At 43.8% G+C, this 22,433-nt stretch overlaps 1 protein-coding gene across 1 annotated transcript; it reads left to right on the top strand.

Moving 5' to 3' along the window:
- The first annotated feature begins 1,945 nt into the window (after positions 1 to 1,945).
- TXN (thioredoxin) lies at positions 1,946 to 13,220 on the top strand. The gene is made up of 5 exons (XM_064379021.1): positions 1,946 to 2,098; positions 6,185 to 6,289; positions 6,650 to 6,709; positions 12,455 to 12,520; positions 13,031 to 13,220. Exons 1-5 carry the CDS (start codon positions 2,075 to 2,077, stop codon positions 13,091 to 13,093), a joined length of 318 nt encoding a protein of 105 aa, XP_064235091.1. The 5' UTR covers positions 1,946 to 2,074; the 3' UTR covers positions 13,094 to 13,220.
- The last annotated feature ends 9,213 nt before the right edge of the window (positions 13,221 to 22,433 follow it).

Genomic DNA, 22,433 nt, shown 5'->3' on the forward strand with positions numbered 1-22,433 from the left:
TTCCATTTAATACCCTATAATCATAGTTCATGTAGCATTCACTGCACACCAGGCACGGTTCTAAGCATTTTACATATATTTTAGTTCACTCAACCCTTATAATAGCACAAGCCATTATTATGCCCACTTCTTAGATAAGGAAACTGAGGCTTAAAAAGCCTATTTAGACTTGCCTAGAGTTACCCAGTCATGAAGTGGTAGGGTAGGGATGAGGACAAGGGAGTCTAATTGCAGAGTCTAGACTCTCAACACATACTCTGGCTTCCCAGTTCCTAACTGTACCATCCTCCACCTCTACTCTGCATTGGTTCTGTGGAGGCAGGAGGAAGGGAGTACCTTCTTCACTGAGTCACTGGACATTTGGAAGGTCCTTGGAGAGAAGTCAGCTGAGGATGGCTTGTATTACCCTTTCCTGTCACTCAATGATTTGCTGTCATCACCCAGGCAAATTCACCAACAAATAGGTAAAATCCAGGAATCTGAGATGCAGCTGAACTGAAAACCCGGCAGCAGAAAAGTATGTCATAGAATCTGCTCTCAGCACTCCATCCAGCTCCTTCCTCTCTGCCCCAATAACCTCCCTCTCTTTGGGAACGTTGCTGCATTCAGGGCAGTCTGTCTTCCCTCTGTCTAGGGCTGTCTTTAGAATGTGTCCCTTGCCTATATCCTTATTCACGTTTGGTGCTCCTCGGCCCCCTAGAAACTTTGCACAATAGGTCAAAACCTCTGGTTTCCTCCCTTCCTCTGTCTGAAAGAGCAAAAGAAGGAAACCAGGGGTTCTAGGGGGCAGCCAGGCAACAGTTTTACCACCCCTAGGCAATCACACCTAGATGTAGCTTCATCGGGAACAGCTCGGCTCTGAAAACACAGACCCGGGACTCTCCCTCCCAGCCTTCTGGCTCTGGTTCCTGTGAGCAGCTTCTCCACCTCCACTTCCAGCAGCTGACAGGCCCTCCTGGCTCCACAAGGCCAGCTAACACACCTTCCACAATCTCCAGCCCTGCCAGACACAACCTGCAACAGGCATTCCTGGATCAATGCAAACTCCGACTTCTGTTCCAGGATTCTGCCTCTGTTAGAAAAAACTCACACAAACATGCATGCTGTGCCACTGTAAATGCTGTATAAGGTGGTCAGGCCCGATCAGGCCCTGCAAGACACCGAATAATAAGAACTATCTATGGAGTGTTTACTATGTGCCAAGCACGGTCCTCATCCCTTTGCAAGCACTGTAACCCTCAAAGTAACACCACTGTGAGATTGAGACCATCATGATTCCCATTCTACAGAAGGGAACACTGGGACCCTAGGAGGTCAGAATCTTTCTAGGTTCACAACTGCGTAACTAAGTTGCAGAGCTCACCCTGGCGGCACTTCCATCTCCGGCTCGTCTCTACTGTCTAAATCGCTGTATCAAGCTGGAGCAGTGGGCTCAGCGGTGAAAATAAAAGAACAGAAGAAGGTTACAGAGAAGAGAACGGTCATGGTAAATTCAGGAGAGGAGGCGAGGACGCACACACTGAGATACTTCCTGGTCACCGTTACTCAGCACTTTGTGAGGTTCACGGGACTGGGCGGGGGGGCCGGGGCGTGGCGGGCCTTTTCGAGAAATCTCCAGCCCTGCCAGGGCGGTCCTAGGACTGTCCCCACCTCGAGCGTGGGCGCGTTCGATTGGGGCCCGACAGACGCATCCCCAGGTGACCTGGGAGGGCCCTCTGTGTCTGGGGGTGACTGTCCGTCTCCCCGCCTCTCACCGGGACGCGCAGTGCTAATCCGCACTTCCAGCTGCGGCGCAAGCTGAGCCTCGGGGCACCAGAGCAGAGGCCCTGGAGCTCCACCCCACGCTTGCGCCAGCCCCGCCCCGCCCCGGCTCTCTGGCTCCGGGGGCGGGGCGGGGCGGGACCCTGCGCAGCAGCGGGCGCGGAGGTCCGGGCGGGCGCGCGCGCCCCCGCCACACGCACGCGGGGCGGGGTATAAAGGAGAGCAAGTGACGCGCTCTCTCCTAGCTCGGTTCGGTGCTTTGGATCCGTTTCCATCGGTCCTAACAGCTGCTCATCAGACTCTAGCAGCCAAGATGGTCAAGCAGATCGACAGCAAGGTACGCGCTCCGGGAAAGGCCAGGGCGCCGGCGCCGCAGGCGGCCCCTGTAGCTGGGGAAGGCGGTGGCGGGAGGTGCGGAGGCCGCCTCTCCGCATCCCAGGGGAAAGGGACGCGGCGTCTCGTCCTGGGACTGAGGGAAGCAGCGGCCTGGGCGCGCCCGAGGCGGCGGAGCCTGTCCTGGGGAAGGGAGGAGAGGGACGGGGAACCCCTGGAGGGCGGGGTGGCGGTGCCCAGCGTTGCCCGCACTGTGCGCCGGGGGCTTGCATGCACGCGGGGAGCTCCCAGGGGGTGTACGAGCGCAGGCAGCGCGAGGAGTCCCCACACGGCGCCTCCTGCACCCTCCGGTTCGGGCAACCCGGACTGGGGAAAGAAAGGTGAGGGAATGGAAGGGGTCCGCCCTTGGCCTCCATCTGTATCCAGATTCAGGCCCCAGGCAAGGACAAGGAGAGACCCTTGCAGAAGGCACTCGTGGCTGGCCGCCGCTGCCTTTTCGTCTGCGACGAGATCCACCCGCAGTGGGGGTGGTGATCCCCCTTGGGAGCGGGTCTAGGCCGGAGACTCTCCCCGGCTGCCTCCACCCATGCCCGGTCCCAAAGGTGACGCGTGCTGTATCCGCACTAAGGGGGCCGATTGCGGCTGGAGATCCCCTGGCGCATGCAGGTCTGGCCGGGAGGCCCGAGGGCCCCAGGTGGCCGCGAGGAAGTGAGGTTGGGGCCGCGCCCATGGGACTCCTCCTGTGGCGCAGGGCGTGTTTCCGGCAGCAGTGGCTTTGGAGTGACTCAGTCCCCAAGGTTGGGCCCGGGGGCCTCGGCTGCCCTGCCCGTCCGTGGTGATTCACCCTTAGTTGGTGGGTTTTGCTGGAGCCAGGGTTCCTCCTGGGAGCCGCCGCGCCCTGCTGTCTGCTCGCCGACCCATCGGTATCCCGATGGTTGTTTTGTCCTCTTAAAAATGCCCAAGGCATAACAGCGTTCCTGTGTTCGAAAGTTACTGCAAGCCTAAAACCTAACAGACTGGGAAACCCAGAGCCTAACACGCAGTGTCTGGTCTGCTGTAGCCACTCCAGAAATACTTGTTAAATGCAGCGTCAGAAAAGTCTGTGGGGGAAATTGATGCTGCTCGAACAGTGGAAGACCCCTTGCCAGTGCCTACCCTGCGATTCCCCCTCCCCACCCCGGGGAAGCTGGGAAGGGCGGGTCTTCGCCCGCCTCAAGTGCCCTGACCTGTTTGGTGCCAGGTGGGCTTCGGAAACAGAAGTGTGTTTGCAATGCGTCCCCATCGATCTTTTTGTTCCTTTGATTATTATTGACCCTCAATTTTTTTTTCTCATATGTTGATTGCCATTGTGGTCTTTTATCTTCTTGTTCTTTTTTTTTTTTTTTTTTTCCCCTCCCCGAGACGGAGTTTCGCTCTTGTTACCCAGGCTGGAGTGCAATGGCGCGATCTCGGCTCACCGCAACCTCTCCCTCCCGGGTTCAGGCAATTCTCCTGCCTCAGCCTCCTGAGTAGCTGGGATTACAGGCATGCACCACCATGCCCAGCTAATTTTTTTTTTTTTTTTTTTGAGACGGAGTTTCGCTCTTGTTACCCAGGCTGGAGTGCAATGGCGCGATCTCGGCTCACCGCAACCTCCGCCTCCCGGGTTCAGGCAATTCTCCTGCCTCAGCCTCCCGAGTAGCTGGCATTACAGGCACGCGCCACCATGCCCAGCTAATTTTTTGTATTTTGAGTAGAGACGGGGTTTCACCATGTTGACCAGGATGGTCTCGATCTCTTGACCTTGTGATCCACCCGCCTCAGCCTTCCAAAGTGCTGGGATTACAGGCGTGAGCCACCGCGCCCGGCTATCTTCTTGTTCTTAATCAGTTGTTTTGTTTTTTGTTTTTTTTCTTCTAGTGGGATCCTCATTTTTGCAGCCCTCATTCTGCAATTGTCGTTCATATACTTCTTTCCAAGCACCTATCGTGTGATAAATTATTAGTCCATGGCCGAGAAAGAGAGTGGGGCAGGAGTTCTGTTCTCCAGGGTCTGGCAACATCAGTATAACCGAACTGCTAAGAACCCCCTCCACGGAGCCAGAAGACCTTTGAATGGTCTATGTTAGTTGTCTCAAAATCCAGACACTAAACAGAAAGTTGATTAGGATTTCTGGAGCACGCAGTTTAGGCCTCCCAGTTGTCAGAGCATGGTGGCACCTTCCTCCTCTACCAGTGACAAAGGTGTACAAGGGTGACAGGAACTTTAAAAAAAGCACTACAGCCTGGGTCCCAAAGCCGCTAATAATCAATTCAACTTCAAAATTACAATCCAAAGTCACTGATGGAAAAGTTACACTAATTTGATCGGGTTTTGTTTTGTTTTTTGTTTTTGTTTCTCTTGAGACAGAATTTCACTCTTGTTGCTCAGGCTGGAGTGCAGTGGTGCAATCTAGGCTCACTGCAACCTCCACCTCCTGGCTTCAAGCGATTCTCCCACCTCAGCCTCCCGAGTAGCTGGAATTACAGGCATGCACTATCATGCCCGGCTAATTTTGAATTGTTAGTAGAGTCAGGGTTTCACCATGTTGATCAGGCTGGTCTGGAACTCCTGACTTCAGGTAATCCACCATCCTTGGCCTTCCAAAGTGCTAGGATTACAGGTGTGAGCCACTGTACCTGTCCTGTTATTTGTAAATATTGAATACATCTTAATTATTTTCATCCTAATGGGCTAAATTGGCACTGTTGGTCATCCAGAACAGTTCTTTTTCAGAGAGACTCTGTTGGTGCTTTAGGGCCAAATGGCATTTCAGAAAGGAGTGGAATAATTGTTGTAAATGTGATGAGGAAAAAATAAACACACAAAAAAAGACATCTACCATTTATTGAACTCCCATACACAAGGCACTTCACTAATACTTCAGAAACCACTCATGTTCTGCTGGGTGTGGTGGCTCAGGCCTGTAATCTCAGCACTTTGGGAGGGCAGGGCAGCAGGTGGATCACCTGAGGTCGGGAGTTCAAGACCAGCCTGGTCAACGTGGCAAACCCCCGTCTCTACTAAAAATACAAAAATTAGCTGGGCATGGTGGTGGACACTTGTAATCTCAGCTACTCTGGAAGCTGAGGCAGGAGAATCAGTTGAACCCTGGAGGTGGAGGTTGCAGTGAGCTCAGATCTCACCTTTGCACTCCATCTATCCAGCCTGAGCAACAAAAGTGAAACTCTGTCTCAAAAACAAAACCAAAAAACAAAAGCGTCCTTCCTAACTGGACTATTCGGTTCCCAGGGTTACAGTATCTAGAGAGTAAATAATTCAGGGAAGTTGTTAACAAGAGATTTTTTGATCATTTCTACTGGGAATTTTAGTTAACAAGCATTCCTTATGAAAAATAATACCTAAGAAAAATTTCCTTCATGAGGAACTAAAACTTAATGAATGATGAGGGCGTAGTTTTAAGGGAAAGGGCAAAAATAAAAGGTTGGTAAACCTGTGATCTCAACTCCGGAAAACACCATTATGCTTACGTCAACAGTGGTATCTTGAGTGTTGAGGTTTGAGGGAGGTTAGTTTCCTTGACTTTTTTTAAAAAAATTAGATTTTTGTATGGTCTACCATAGAAAGTGAGTTTAATCAAAAATGATAGCTTTTTTTTAAGTGTAACTTGTGATGTTTCAATTGCTAAATCCTATGCCTTTGTGACTTCAAGTGACTCCTTTCATAATCCATAAGTGTTTAGTGAATGTCTACCATACCCCTAGCCTTGACATGGAAACATTTTTAGTACAAATGTCTATTTTTATTTTCCTTTTGTTTGGTTTAGAGAGAAACTAGCCATTTCACAATATTTTATAAAATAGTCATGAAGACATGATTATCAGTATACTCTACACATTATATCTTGTTTTGTCTTATCAAGTAACACTACCAACAATGTGTAGAATTTCTTCAAACTGAGTTTTACTTGGCTTGGTTGGGGTTTTTTTTTGGCTAAAAAGTGGGTCCTGAAAGGAAGACCTCCAGAATGTGCTTTGTGTCACTTTGTCTAGTCTTTCTTTTGGAGATTTAATATTTAACTATTTAATATAAGCTTTTCTTTTGCTGTTAGGATGCTTTTCAGGAAGCCTTGGATGCCGCAGGTGATAAACTTGTAGTAGTTGACTTCTCAGCCACGTGGTGTGGGCCCTGCAAAATGATCAAGCCTTTTTTTCATGTGAGTATTGAACAATGTCTACTCTGTTAGAGATTTGTGGTTTGGGGGTTGATGGTCACGAAGGTAGGAAAGAAAGACAAAGGATTTTACTTTTGGTGGGGGGGTTTCTCTGGTTGGATCTTTGGTCTAAAAGTAGTAGTATAACAAATAATTTAGGTTTGATACAGGTAGCCCATTGAAAACAACTTTTAGAAATTTGTCTTAAATAAGTTCTCTTAGATCTATGTCTCCAAAGATCTAAATTTTTGGATCTTTAATTAGTCTCTACTTTTATTAAGTTTCCATTTAAGAAGCTTGAATATGTTGACTGCCATTACCTAGTTCTAAATCTTTTTGGATTTTTCATTTTAAATTTTCCAGTCCCTCTCTGAAAAGTATTCCAATGTGGTATTCCTTGAAGTAGATGTGGATGACTGTCAGGTACGTAGCTGGAAATTTGAGATACTACTGAGCTTTTCACATTGGCCTTTTTCTCTGAATTGCACAGTGTTTTTTTCCATAAATGTGTCAAATAATACTAGGACTATAATCCTATCTAAAAAGTTCTATCTCAGAAGAGCAGGTAAGTTAGGAGCTGAATCCTAGCTATCAGGAGCTATATATCATATCCTATAGTAAACAAAAACAAATGAGTGAAGCTTCTGAATCTTATCGGCCACGCCTTTCTAAAACCCTGCATGCTACCTTACACTCTGAGATGCTCAATAAATAGAGATTGAATTTGGCTCTGATCATTACATCCATAGGCTCGATGGAGTCACCAGATTATGCGACGACTCATAATTTGGTGACTCCATCACCAAATAGAGATTGAATTTGGCTATGATCTTTACATGCATAGGCTTGATGGAGTCACCAAATTACGAGACAACTTGTAGGGCTGTTTGTGAACTTGTAGTAGCAGGAGAAGGTGCATATGCAAGCCTCTTCTAGTCTTGGTTGGTTTTAGTCAATTAGAAGCCACAAACATTTTAACGAATAAACACCAAGGTGCCTGAGAGAATCATTTGGAAGAAATTCCAGGGTTGGTTTCATTCAACGAATACTTGTTTTGCACTTGATATATACCAGGCACTGTTCTGGGTAGTTTTTAAGTATCAGTTCATTTAATCCTGAGTGCCGTTAACATCCCCATTTTATAAACGAGAAAACTGAAACACAGAGGTTGTTCATGAAGTTTCAATGAGTATATGGCTGAGCTAGGATTTAAAATGAAGTGGTCTGGCTTCCCAGCCCTTGACCTTAACCACTACCCATTAGAGGATGCTCTGTCTTATGGTGGGTGTAGATCCGGTGCTCAGCACATGACCACTGACCTAGGAGAGGCTGTTGAGGAGGTATCACTTCGGGGCTCTTTACAGATATGTGAGCATTTTCACTTAGCCCCAGTGGGGAAGAAGGGGCATTGGGGGAGGGGTGTGGCATGGCAACAGAGGCGCTGGACCTGGCTTCCAGTCCTGGCTCACTGGCCTCTGCTTAGGCTGGTGGCTCATCGTCCTTGAGCCTTAAGACCTGCCCTCATCAACCTCCCAAGGTTGCTTATTCATTGAGCAAATATGGAATGTCCAATAAAGGCTGAAGGGTCACTTAAAACGGGCATATGGCAGTACTCTCTAAATATGGGAGGGCACAGCAACCCCAGATTGCCTATTCTCAGCCAGTTTTTGACTCTGTGCCTTGGGCAACCCCTGCTTTGGCTCGTGCTGTGTTCTCCATCTGGTCTGTCCTTTCCTTTCCTACCTAACTCCTTGTCATGAGCTTCACCCCTTCTCCACTTATCCCCTTGTGTACCCTAAGTACTCAGTGTGTCCTGGCAATTATTATAATGATCTTTATGTCTGTCCTTTACCAGTAAATTCCTGGGATCAGGAACCCTGTCTTAATTCACCTTGGTTTCCCCTTCACCTAGCACACCTGCCTTGCATGTAGTATAGGTGTGGACTGAACGAATGATGAATGGGATATAGTTGGTAAGTGACTGTTCTAGATGTGTCCCCAGAGTTTTTTTTTTTTAAAAGAGTATAATTGCACTTTTAAGAAAAAAAATCCTTGGCCCTAGTTTTAATCAAATTTAGTCTTATTTCTTCTATGAAGGTCAATTTAGCTAGGGGAAAATTGCACCTGGAAAAGAGAAATTCTAACTGCCACTGATCCTATCAGGTAGCAGCTTGATTTTTACTTGAAATTAATAATAATGTGCTAGGCCAGGTGCAGTGGTTCACACCTGTAATCCCAGCACTTTGGGAGGCCAAGGCAAGTGGATCACGGGGTCAGGAGTTCAAGACCAGCCTGGCCAAAAAATATATATATATACAAAAAAATCAGCCAGGCATGGTGGCTGGTACCTGTAATCCCAGCTACTAGGGAGGCTGAGGCAGGAGAATTGCTTGAACCTAGAAGGTGGAGGTTGCAATAAGGTGAGATCGCGCCATTGCTTTCCAGCCTGGGTGACAGAGTGAGACTTTGTCTCAAAGAAAAAAAAAAGAAAAGAAAGTAATGACTGATGCTAGATGCCATGATAAAGCCTTTGCATGCACTCTGTCATTTAATCCTCACTGTAACTATAAGAATATTTTTTATTAGCACCCTCATTGAACAGGTAATGGAACTGCAGCACAGGTTTCCTGAGGCAGAGCAGTGCACCATAGTGTACTGAGGACAGGTGTTCTTACTGCCCTTGGGAAGTACAGTCATGCATCACTTAATGATGAGGATACCTCCTGAGAAATGCGACACAGTTTTGTTGTGCATGCATAGTCTACTTACACAAACCTAGATGGCATAGCCTCCTGTACACCTAGGCTGTGTGGAGGCCACAAACATGAAAGGCAGGTTACTATACTGAATACTGTAGGCAGTTAAAACACAGCAGTAGGTACTTGTGCATTTAAACATAGAAAAGGTACGGTGAAAATACGATATAAAAGATTAAAAAATGATATGCCTATATAAGGTACTTGCCATAAATGGGGCTTGCAGAACCCGTAGGCATTATAAACACTATGCACTTGGGCTATACACATTTTATTTTATTTTATTTGAGACAGAGTCTCGTTCTGTCACCCAGGCTGGAGTGCACTGGTGCGATCTCGGCTCACTGCAGCCTCCACCTCCCAGGTTCGAGCAATTCTCCTGCCTCAGCCTCCCAAGTAGCTAGTACTACAGGCGCCTGCCATCATGCCCAGCTAATTTTTTTTTTTTTTTGTATTTTTAGTAGAGACGGGGTTTCACTGTGTTAGCCAGGATGGTCTCCATCGCCTGACCTCGTGAGCCACCTGCCTTGGCCTCCCAGAGTGCTGGAATTACAGGCGTGAGCGATCACACCCAGCCACACATTTTAGTTTTAAAATTTCTTTTTTCAGCAGTAAATTAAGTTTATTTTAACTTTTTTTACTTTATAAGATTTTTTATTTTTTAACTTTTTAACTCTTGTATTGACACTTAGCTTAAAACACAAATCGTACAGCTCTACAAAAATATTTTCTTTATATCCTTAGTCTATAAGCTTTTTTTTTAACTTTTTAAACCTTTTTGTTAAAAACTAAGATTCAAACACATTAGCCTAGACAGTCACAGGGTCAGGATCATCAGTACCACTGTCTCCCATCCCTGCATCTTTCTCACCGAAAGCTCTTCAGGAGCAATAACACGAATGGACCTTTCATCTCCTATGATAGCAGTGCCTTCACCTGGAATGCTTCCTGAAGGACCTGCCTGAGGCTGTTTTATAGTAACTTTCTTTTTTAAAACAAATAAGTAGGAGTACAGTCTAAATTAACGATAAAAGTATAGTAAATACAAAAACTAGTAACCCAGTTGATTATTATCAATATATACTGTACATAATTGTAGTGATATGCTTTTTTTAAGTGAAAGCAAGTTTCTTAGGATAAGTAAAGGAAGCAAAGAATGGCTACTCCATAGGCAAAGCAGCCTGTAGTGGTATACTTTTTATATAATTGCAGCACAGATTTGTTAGCACGAGCGAATGCAACGGGCTATGAAGTTAACCTGTCACTAGGTGATAGGAATTTTTCAGCTTCATTATAATATTGTGGGACCACCATCATATATGCAGTCCATTGTCGACCTAAATGTTGGATAGTGTAGTACTATAGGTGTCCAAAGCAGTCAAGGACTTCTGTATGACAGAACTCCTCCATGACTGCTTGGGGCACTCTCATCACCCTGAGAGTATCTTTTTTTTTGGAAACAGAGTCTCACTCTGTTGCCCAGGCTGGAGTGCAGTGGTGCCATCTCTGCTCACTGCAACCTCCACCTCCTAAGTTCAAGCGATTCTCCTGCTTCAGCCTCCTGAGTAGCTGGGACTACAGGCACCTGCCATCACGCCTGGCTAATTTTTGTATTTTCAGTAGAGATGGGTTTTCGCCATGTCGCTGGCCAGGCTGCTCTCGCACTCCTGACCTCAACTGATCCATCCACCTCGGCCTCCCAAAGTGCTGGGATGACAGGCGTGAGCCACCGTGCCTGGCCTGAGAGTGTCTTTTAAAACCTTGAAGTGACCCTCTGACAAACTGGGGAACTTTGACTTTGCCTCCATAGATTCATAGAAAAGAATGAGTAGAAGCCCTTTTGAAAATAATAGACCAGCCTTATTTCCCCGACAGCCAACACGGTTATGATACTTATTTTACAAAGGGTGACCTCTCTCTGACCCTTACTTTGATAGTATGTGTTCATTTTTATTCCAGCCATTACTGTCCTTGTGCCTCTTATTAGAACCTGTACTTTCATGCTCAGCAGGTTGTCCAGCATTAAAATAAAAAGTAAAGATCACCTAGAAAGAACTCCTCAACAGTAGTGCCAGCCACCATCCTAGAGGTCGTCAGTGTTTGTGGCTGGCCTTTCTTCGCTTTTAGAGTTCTCCGTTGGTGTCCATGATTTGGTTCTCATAGTCCCGCCTGCTCACCTGCTGTCCCGTATAGCTTTTGCTGCTTAGGTGCTGAATGGTTCTATATTTCTTTCTCAGTCCTCTTGAGTGCCTGTCTGACGTTTTCAATGCCTATTGGGCTCCAAACCAAACCAGTTTCTTCATGGTATTGTCCTCCAAACCTTGCCCTCTCACAGCATGAACATGTTGAGCGTGGGGTATTATGAGTTCTCATTTCGCATTCCACAGCTGAGGAATGTCTGTCACTTCAATTACCTTTGAGCTGCAGAAAAATCTTTAGATGTGGTAAGACCCACATCTAGGAGAGGAGAAAATATGGATCCACTAGCCCAATTTGCAGTATTAGGAATTTGTTGATTTTCTTAGCAGGATGGCTTTGAAAGGTTAGAGCTTCAGAGTCACCTGAAGGCTGACTTTAACTATAATGGTGTAAGATAGGGGTGGATGGGAAAACTTGTAATACCCCTCAGGTGATTCTGATACTGCAGCAAGGTGTGAGAATCTACAAAGTCTTTTCCCCCACTCCTCCCTGACCCAAAATAGAGTCTCACTCTGTCACCCAGGCTGGAGTACAGTGGCATGATCTCAGCTCAGTGCAGCCTCCACCTCCCAGGTTCAAGTGAGCGTGCTGCCTCAGCCTCCCAAGTGGCTGAGATGACAGATATGTGCCACCACACCTGGCTAAGTTTTGTATTTTGACGAGTCTTGAACTCCTGACCTCAGGTGACCCACCAGCCTTGGCCTCACAAAATCCATTTTTATTTAAAAATAAACAGGAGACTGAGCATGGTGCCTCACACCTGTAATCCCAGCACTTTGGGAGGCCAAGGCAGGTGGATCACTTGACTGCATGAGTTTGAGACCAGCCTGGGCAACATGGAGAGACCCTGTCTCTGGGAAGAAGAAAAAAAAAAGCCAGATGAGGTGGCATGTGCCTGTAGTCCCAGCTACTGGGGAGGCTGAGGAGGGAGGATTGCTTGAGCCCAGGAGGTAGAGGTTGCAGTGAGCTGAGACTGTGCCACTAAGAAGAATTTTTCATTAAGAATATAATCTGTTTGACTTTTGTACTGCCATTATGTTCATTATATTAATTTTCATATGCTGAAAAATGTCCTCATGCTGAAACGTCGGGTAAAGATTCAGGGAAAAGATTCATGACAGGGAAAAAGATTCAGGTTTTGGATTACTTCTGTCAAAGCTCAATACTCACAGTCTTGTTTTTAATCCTCTCCCCCTGCTATGTTCCCCACCAGGATGTTGCTTCAGAGTGTGAAGTCAAATGCATGCCAACATTCCAGTTTTTTAAGAAGGGACAAAAGGTATGTACATCTGACCTTTAAAACTCGAAACTGGGCAATAGGAAAACCAGTATAAATTATTAATAAACCATGTTTCCTTCAAAGACTGAGGCATATTGCCATGTTCTGCTTTTAAAATAATTTTTAAATACGTCATTCTTCATTGACTTTCGTATATAACGTGACATCTAATTGAAACTCCATCTTTCCTACAACTAGCCACTAAATCCCTCTGATTGGTGCTTCCAGTTTATATCATAAAGCACACAGAATTTCTCAGACGTAGGCAGTTAATTTATTGTTGTTAGGCATTTGTGTAAAAGAAAATTTGTACTTGAGCCTTTTGACTTTTCTCTGATATTTTTTCTTTGTTTTTTGCTTGTAAGTTAATGTTATTCAAGAGAGTTTATTTTAAATAAGATTATACTTCTTCCCTCCACCCCTATTCTTCCTTCATTATATGCTGATGTTTTATGTATAAAACAGTGCTACAATGCTACGTCTAATGTCAGTTCCATATTCTCTTAACAGGTGGGTGAATTTTCTGGAGCCAATAAGGAAAAGCTTGAAGCCACCATTAATGAATTAGTCTAATCATGTTTTCTGAAAACATAACCAGCAGACATGAAACTTGTCTTTTTTTTAAGTTACAAAAAATGTAAAGTATAAAGACTATAAGTCCAATTGCCATCTGAGTGACAATAAATCATTAATTCTCACACTTTTTAAAACTGTCTGGTGTCTGAATAGCTTTCAAAATGAATGAGAAATGGTCATTTAATGTATCTCCCTATATTCTCAATCACTTTTTAGTAACCTTGTAGGCCGCTGATTATTTTAAGATTTTAAAAATTATTTTTACTACGTTAATATATTGTTGCAAAAATCTCTTGTTGGGGGCAATGCAGGTAATAAAGTAGTATGTTGTTATTATCTTTTGACAGAGAAAATAGTGTTCTCTGTTCTAGCAGGTAAATCTTCTATGCTCTCCAAAAGATCAGCTTGACCAAACTTGATGTCCACCCATGAATGAATTATTTTGTTTTGTTTGTTTTGCCATGAGGATCTTGATTCTCCTTGAAGTATCTGAGAAAGTCTAATTGTATAGGTCCAGACATAGGTTCTGTCTTGAGTGGTGAAAGTTGTGGGGAATTATTAGTTATATGCAAAGAACATTGTTTTTTGTGTTCTAAGCGTAGTAAGGGGTTGGGGGGGTTGAAGAAACTTCTTGAGTTCGTTTACATAATAATGAGCAGAATTATCATACACCAGGCATCATCTTTCTATTCATTTAATCTTTGCAACAGTCCTATGAGATGCAGATACTATAATCCCCATTTACCAGTGAGGAAACAGGATGATAATTTCCCCAGCATCACAACTAGTCAGTTGAGGAGCTGGGATTTGAACCAAAGAAGTCTAGTACCAGAGTATGTGCTTTTAACTACTCCATTGCCCTCAGTGCAACAATCTAAGTAAGTAGGAAAATCATGGGCCCTCAGGTGAGTTTCTTTCCTCATGTGGAATTAGGATGCCAAACTTAGATGATCTCTCAAAATATTAATGGAATGCCTGTTATGTGCCAGGCATGCTAGACTTGGGATAAAGCTGTGACTAAGACGCCCTCATCCTCAATACAGCTTACATTCTAGAAGGCGAGACAAACTAGTGAATAATAGACTGGGATATTCTATGAGGCAAAACCAAAAACTGGACACCGTAATTGAGAATAATAGGAGAACCTGCTTTGCATTAGGTGGTTGGACCAGGGTTCTGTGAGGTGACTGTAAGCTGAGAGCTGATGGATGAAAAGGACTCCAACCTGCCAAGAGCCAGGGAATCGGCTTTCTAGCAGAGAAGATGACGGACACAAAGGCTTGGGTCAAGAAAGAGCTCAGTGCGTTGTAGAATCATCAGAGAAACATGAAATAAAGCTCAACAGAGTGGCAGGGCCAGGTCAGCCAAGGCCTTATTTGTTCTAGAAGGAATGAGAAACCATTGAAGGGTAAATCAGGGTAATATGCTCTGAAAACAAGAGTTATTTTAACAGGTGTATAGAAAATCGAAACTAAAAAGTGGAAAACCAGTTAGGCTTTTTTGTTTGTTTTTTGAGATGGAGTTTTGCTCTTGTCCCCCAGGCTGGAGTGCAATGGCACAATCTCAGCTCACTGCAACCTCCACCTCCTGAGTTCAAGCCATTCTCTTGCCTCAGCCTCCTAAGTAGCTGGGATTGCAGGCACCCACCACCACACCTGGCTAATTTTTGTATTTTTAGTAGAGATGGGGTTTCACCATGTTGGCTAAGCTGGTCTTGAACTCCTCATCTCAGGTGATCTGCCCACCTCAGCCTCCCAAAGTGCTGGGATTACAGGCATGAGCCACCACACCCAGCCCGTTAGGCTTTTGCAATTACCTAGATCAGCGATAATGATGGCTGTGACTAGGAGGACAGTGGGGAGGTGATAGAGATGGAACAAAGTAAGGGCCTGTGAGAGGAGGACCCAGGAGTGAATCTCAGGTTTCTGGTGGAAACCCTGGGTGATCAGGGGTATGATGTGATGTCATGAGTAAGGTGAGGATGGGAGGGAGAAAGGGGTGGTGGTGAGGGAGTCAGTCTCTGGCTCTTCTGAGTTGGGTGCTTCCATGGTGTACATCTCTGAAAGTGCTGTGCAGGCTGTTGGGTACCTAGCTGAGAGCTCCAAGAACACGTCTGGACTGGGATAGAAATTTGGAAGATAATGTCATGTAGATGGCACTTATAAACAAACATGACATCATCCAGGAAGAGTCCAGAGTGAAGAAGGATCCAGATAGCCTGAAGGACTCAATATTTGGAGATGAAGTAGAATAGGAACCAACAAAGGAGACTGAAGGGTGGCCAGAGGGGAAAGAGAAAAACCAGAAGAGGGTTTTACCCTGGAAGAACAGAGGAGACCATTTCAAAAAGGAAGAAGTGTCACTTACCAAATGTTCTTGGGGCTAAGAAAGGTAAGGTTGAGAAAACGAAATGGAGGTTGGTGATTGCAACACAAAATTCCTACCAAGTGATGGGGAAGGAAGCCAGGCTGGTGGGAACAGAAATCACACTTCTAATATCTGTCAAGCAATCCAGCCACCTCGGCCTCCCAAAGTGCTGGATTACAGGCATGAGCCACCGTGCTCGGCCCAAACTTGTAGTTATAAAATAAGTTCTGTGCAGCATGGTTACTATAGTTAATAATACTGTGTTGTTTACTCGAAATTTACTAAGAGTAGATCTTAAATGTGCTCACCCCCCACACACACACAAACACACACACAAATGGTGTGGTGAGAGATAATGTAATTACTACACAGTGCATTCATATATCACATAATTACATTGTATACCTTAAATATAAGCAATTATTACTTTTTTTTTTTATTTGAGACTGAGTTTCACTCTTGTTACCCAGGCTGGAGTGCAATGGTGCGATCTTGGCTCACCGCAACCTCCGCCTCCTGGGTTCAGGCAATTCTCCTGCCTCAGCCTCCTGAGTAGCTGGGATTACAGGCACACGCCACCATGCCCAGCTAATTTTTTGTATTTTTAGTAGAGACGGGGTTTCACCATGTTGACCAGGATGGTCTCGATCTCTTGACCTCGTGATCCACCCGCCTCGGCCTCCCAAAGTGCTGGGATTACAGGTGTGAGCCACCGCGCCCGGCCCTACTTTTCAATTATACCTCACTAAAGCTGGAAATTAAAAAAAAAAAAAAAAAAAAAAAAAAGGATGGATTCAGAGCACAATGGGAGAGATTGGTCTTGGCTATGTCTTTCCTCTACCATAACCAATGGGATGAAAGTGAGTGCAAGTTTAGAGAGCATTGTCAATTTGGGGATGAGAAGATGGTATTTCCATCCGATAGTTTGTTTTCCAAGCAGGCAGTTTTGAGGAAAAGGTACAAAATTGTTACCTTCACAGTGGGAACGCAGAGCATGGTTTCTGGGCACAGTTGAGTGCAGGTTTGTTAGGACCTCAGATCCCTGCTGTGTGTGCAGGCAACCAAAAGTGGAGAGTTGAAGCTGGAGCAGGATTGGGTTTTGGTAGTTGAGTCCAGTAGAGAGTGGGGATGCAGAGACGCTGACGATACTTTCAAGGGATTGATTATACTGATGCAGTATAGAATCAAGCCTGGAGAAGTAGAGAGGAGAAGCCAAGAAGAGGCTGGTGAGCTAGAGAGAAAGGGGTGTCTGAGGATTAGAGGTCTCGACAAGGTCAAAGAAAGGTGGCAGTGGGAGTGACTGAGCGAGCAAACTTTAAAAGGATAGGGGGTGGTTAGCAGAGCGAAATTTAAAAACAGATTTGAGAAGCAATTAAATTTCCAGGGAAGACAAAGACCAGGGTGACCATGAGAGGGTGATTGGGGTAAAGGAAGATTGGAACTCCGCAGGTCAAGGATTTGAGGCCAGAAGCGTACATGAGTTTCCGGGAAAGAAAATGGGAATAGGGATGGCAAGAGAAGTCTGTGAGGTGAACCCTCTTTAGTGAGTGAGGGGTTAATGGCAGATGGCAGCAGTAAGGAAGGTAGGAAGTTGGCCTAACTTCATGAATGAGTTTCAAAGGAAGTAGGAGGTTTTTCAAGAAGAAGAAGTGGTTTGGAAGGGGCCTTAGGTGGGGAGGCAAGCAAAAAATCCAATCACCTCCTGACTTGGGTACGTGGTGTGTAAAGCGTTGGGTGGGGCGGGGGCGGCTTAGGAGATCTCTAGTAAGGAAGGAGTTGATGTTCCAAGAACACATAAAGATACAGAGATGGTTCCTGATCCCAAGCAAGATTCCAGCAGGTACTGTGAAAGGGACTGGGAGGGAGAAACAAAGGATGGGGCAGGTCTGTTCAGATTAAGGGCATGGCTCTAAATTTTGGCAGCACTTAGAATCAGCTAGGGAGCGTTTCAAAAACACAAGTGATGTTGGGACTCCACTCCCAGAAATTTTGCTGTAAATGGTCTTGGGTGTTGCCTGGACACTTTAGATGTCCTGATGTGCATTTAAAGTTGCGAAACGGCAGTTTAAGGGACACACAATATGGCCAGGAGGGTGACCAGTTGATCCCATATCTCTGGTAGTGACTGAGGTCAACACAATGAAATCTATTGATAGTCTCTTAGCACGAGCTGGGCAAACATCCTAATTGTTGCTGAAGGTAGTTAACAGGTGCTTTTTATTTCTCAATTCAAAAGCATTTTAAGAGATTAACATAAATATCATGGTCCTTCTTCTTCTCATTCATATAATTTCATAGCTCTTTACTGCCAACCTCCAAAAAATTCAGATGCTAAACAGTTGCTTTGTTATGGAACCAGGGTTTCGAGTAGATGCTTTATAACTTGAATATATTATTACCTATTTAAAGTAGTAAAGATATTAGAGTTAACTAAAGACCATACTTTATAAAAATCTTAGTAACTACACAGCACAATTCAATGTCACATAAATTCTATTGTCCCCAAAGTGGATTACTAATATTAATAAATAGAAATAGTAAGCACTTTTCACTTGTCAATTCATATAGTAAAGAAGGTAAATATAGGATTTATAGTTCCATAGAATATAGAATAACTAGTTATTAAAATACGACAAATATTGACTGGGTGTGGTGGTTCACGCCTGTAATCTCAGCACTTTAGGAGGCCAAGGTGGGCAGATCACCTGAGGTCAGGAATTCAAGACCAGCCTGACCAACCCCGTCTCTACTAAAAATACAAAAATTAGGTGGGCGTGGTGGTGGGCGCCTGTAATCCCAGCTACTTGCGAAGTTGAGGCAAGAGAATTGCTTGAACCTGGGAGGCAGAGGTTGCAGTAAGACTGAGATCACACCACTGCACTCCAGTCTGGGCGACAGCCTGGGCAACAGAGTGAGACTCCGTCTCAAAAAAAAAAAAAAAAAAAAAAAAGGGAAAAAAGAAAATAAGGCAAATACAGTATTCTGTTACATGAATACTCCAAAATGCACAGTATAGCACACGACCCTAGAGTTGTTTGTGGTCATCTAGGGAATTCCAGAAGAAGCATGAGCCTAATGGCATGGTAGTTACTTTGGGGGAAGGCAAGGAATCCAACAGCTAGAATTTGAAGCAGAGCAACAGATGAAGCTGCAAGGGAAGGTTGGAGCCCTGAACATTTTGTAAATAATTTGGTCTCGTTCTCTGCATCACAGTGTGTTTTATGTCACGGCACGCAAAGAAAACAATATTTGAACACCCTACTCGGTTCCAGTGGAAATAATTTGGGAACATCTATATGTGACTTAGTGAAAAAATAACATTTTACTTTAAGTTGTTTTAACACAAAAACCAAATAAAAACTATTGCAGAGACTGTTAACTACTAAATTTGTATAAAACTTCCATAAAAATACCTATTTTTTTAGTGTGAAACTTCAAGCTCATTTCCATGAATGTAATGTCTTTAAAAATGTTTAATTGTGAAATACAGAAGAATATATAAAACACATGCACAATTTTAGAAATATCAACAAAATGACTAGCTATGTAGGATCACCCAGGTTATGAAACTGAACATTGCCAATATCTTAAAAGTCCCCAGTGTATACTCATCATACTTTCTCCCTCCACCCGACCAGAGATAACCCCATGTGGCACTTGTGATAATTATACCCTTGCTTTTTTCATATTTGTATATCCTAAATAAGATAATTCACCTGGTTTTGAATATTTTATAAGTAGTATCATCCTGTGACCTGCTTCTTGCACTCAACACCATGCTTGTGAGTGTCACTGTTAATGTGCATAATTGTAGTTTGCTTTTTCAGATGCGTAGTATTCCATTATATAGCTGCACCATAATTTGTTTGTCCCTTCTGCTGTTAATAGACTAGAGTTAGCCTCAGTTTTTGTTTACCAAAAAAAAAAAAAAAAAAAAAGGAATGTTCCCTGTAATCCAGCATTTTGGGAGTTGGGAGGTCGAGGCTGGAGGATCACGAGTCAGGAGTTCAAGACCAGCCTGCCCAACATAGTAAAACCCCATCTCTACTAAAAATACCAAAAAAAAAATTAGCCGGGCATGGTGGTGGGCACCTTAATTCCAGCTGCTCAGGAGGCTGAAGCAGGAGAATTGTTTGAACCCATGAGGCAGAGGTTGCAGTGAGCCAAGATCATGCCATTGCACTCCAGCCTGGGCAACAGGGCAAGTCTCTGTCTCAAAAAAAAAAAAAAAAATGCTGCCACAGACATGCTTGAACACATCTCTGGAATACATGTGAAAGAGGTTCTTTAAGGTATGTGTTTAGAGTAAAATCTCTGGGTCATGGAGGGGTGCTTCTCCAACATAACGTGTGTATGACATTCTGATTCAGTAGGTCTGAGGCAGGGTCTGAGATTCCACAGTCTTAACAAGCACTCAGGTGATGCCAATGCTGCTGGTGCAGGGAACACATACAGCGAGTACAGTACAAATCTGCTCAGTGTCTTTAGATAATGCCACTTTTCCCAAGCACTTACAGGCATGAGTCCCTGCTAGTCTACATACTCACCATAGTATCATCAGACTTGAATTTAAATGAAATAAGATCAAATTTAGCAGATGTGCAATTCTATTTCCGGATTTTTATATTCCATTTTTTTCTTTAATTTTTTTGAGAGAGTTTCACTGTGTCACCCAGGCTGGAGTGCAGTGGCGCAGTCTCAGTTCACTGCAAGTGATTCTCATGCTTCAGCCTCCTGAGTAGCTGGGATTACAGGTGTATGCCACCATGCCTGGCTAATTTTTCTTTTTCTTTTCTCTTTTTTTTTTTTTTTTTTTTTTTTTTTTGGTATTTTTAGCAGAAACAGGGTTTCACCATATTGGCCAGACTGGTCTAAAATTCCTGGCCTCAAGTGATCCTCCTGCCTTGGCCTCCTAAAGTGCTGGGATTACAGACGTGAGCCACCATGCCCGGCTTTTTCTTGCATTTCTGTAACTACTAATAACGCTAAACATTTTTTTTCTTTTTTATTGTAAGTTCTGGGGTACATGTGTAGAAAGTGCAGGTTTGTTACATAGGTATACATGTGCCATGGTGGTTTGCTGCATCCATCACCCCGTCATCTACATTAGATATTTCTCCTAATACTATCCCTCCCCTGGCCTCCCAGCCCCTCACAGGCCCTGGTGTGTAATGTTCTCCAACCTGTGTCCATGTGTTCTCATTGTTCAACACCGACTTATAAGTGAGAACATGTGGTGTTTGGTTTTCTGTTCTTGTGTCAGTTTGCTGAGAATGATGGTTTCCAGCTTTATCCATGTCCCTGCAAAGGACATGAACTTATTCTTTTTCATGGCTGCATAGTATTCCATGGTATGTATGTGCCACATTTTCTTTATCCAGTCTGTCATTGATGGGCATTTGGGTTGGTTCCAAGTCTTTGCTATGGTGAACAGTGTTGCAATAAACGTAGGTGCGCATGTGTGTTTATAATGGAATGATTTATAATCCTTTGGGTATATACTCAGTAATGGGATTACTGGGTCAAATGGTATTTCTATTTATAGATCCTTGAGGAATTGCCACATTGTCTTCCACAATGGTTGAACTAATTTACACTCCCACCAACAGTATAAAAGCGTTCCTATTTCTCCACATCCTCTCCAGAATCTGTTGTCTCCTGATTTTTTAATGATTGCCGTTCTAACTGGTGTGAGATGGTATCTCGATGTGGTTTTGATTTGCATTTCTCTAATGACCAGTGATGATGAGCATTTTTTTCATATGTTTGTTGGCTGCATAAATGTCTTCTTTTGAGAATGGCCATACAGCACAAAGTAATTTATAGATTCAATGCTATCCCCATCAAGCTACCATTGACTCTCTTCACAGAATTGGAAAAAACCACCTTAAACTTCATATGGAACCAAAAAAGAGCCCCCATAGCTAAGACAATCCTAAGCAAAAAGAAAAAAAAAAGCTGGCGGCATCACACTACCTGACTTCAAACTATACAAGACTGCAGTAATCAACAGCATGGTACTGGTACCAAAACAGATATATAGACTAATGGAACAGAACAGAGGCCTCGGAGGCAATTCCACACATCTACAACCATCTGATCTTTGACAAACCGGACAAAAACAAGCAATGGGGAAAGGATTTCCTGTTTAATAAATGGTGTTGGGAAAACTGATGAGCCATTTGCAGAAAGCTGAAGCTAAACCCCTTCCTTACACCTTATACAAAAATTAACTCCAGATGGATTAAAGATTTAAACATAAGACCTAACATCATAAAAACCCTAGAAGAAAACCTAGGCAATACCATTCAGGGCATAGGCACGGGCAAGGACTTCATGACTAAAACACCAAAAGCAATGGCAACAAAAGTCAAAATAGACAAATGGGATCCAATTAAACTAAAGAACTTCAGCACAGCAAAAGAAACTATCGTTAGAGTGAACCAGAAACCAACAGAATGGGAAAAAATTTTTGCAATCTGCCCATCTGACAAAGGGCTAATATCCAGAATCTACAAAGAACTAAAACAAATTTACAAGAAAAAAACAACACCATCAAAAAGTGGATGCTGATCATTTTCAATATGCTATTGGTTATGCAGATTTTCTCTTTTGTGACCTTTTTAAATCTTTGCCCCCACTTTCCTATTGAATTGTCCATTTTTTTCTAAGTGATTTGTAGGCATTCTTTATCCATCGTAGATACCAGTTCTTTATGGACTTTTTGGTTGCAAATATATTTTCAGTGTGCAAATATATTTTCACCGATTTCATGGAGTTAAGTAAAAAGAAGTTCTGAATTTTGATACTGTTGAAATTCTGAGGTCAGGTAGATAATTGCTTTTAATATTGAAAACATTTTTATGATAAACATTTTTATGATAGCTTATGCCACACACAATTCCTAATCAAGTTTTAAAATTTTTTATCTTCATATTTTCTCTAATAACCAATGAAAGAAAACTTTAAT

Source organism: Aotus nancymaae, unplaced genomic scaffold (genome assembly GCF_030222135.1).
Source record: "Aotus nancymaae isolate 86718 unplaced genomic scaffold, 86718_ANA_hifiasm-v0.15.2.pri h1tg000003l, whole genome shotgun sequence".
NCBI classification, from domain to species: Eukaryota; Metazoa; Chordata; class Mammalia; order Primates; family Aotidae; genus Aotus; species Aotus nancymaae.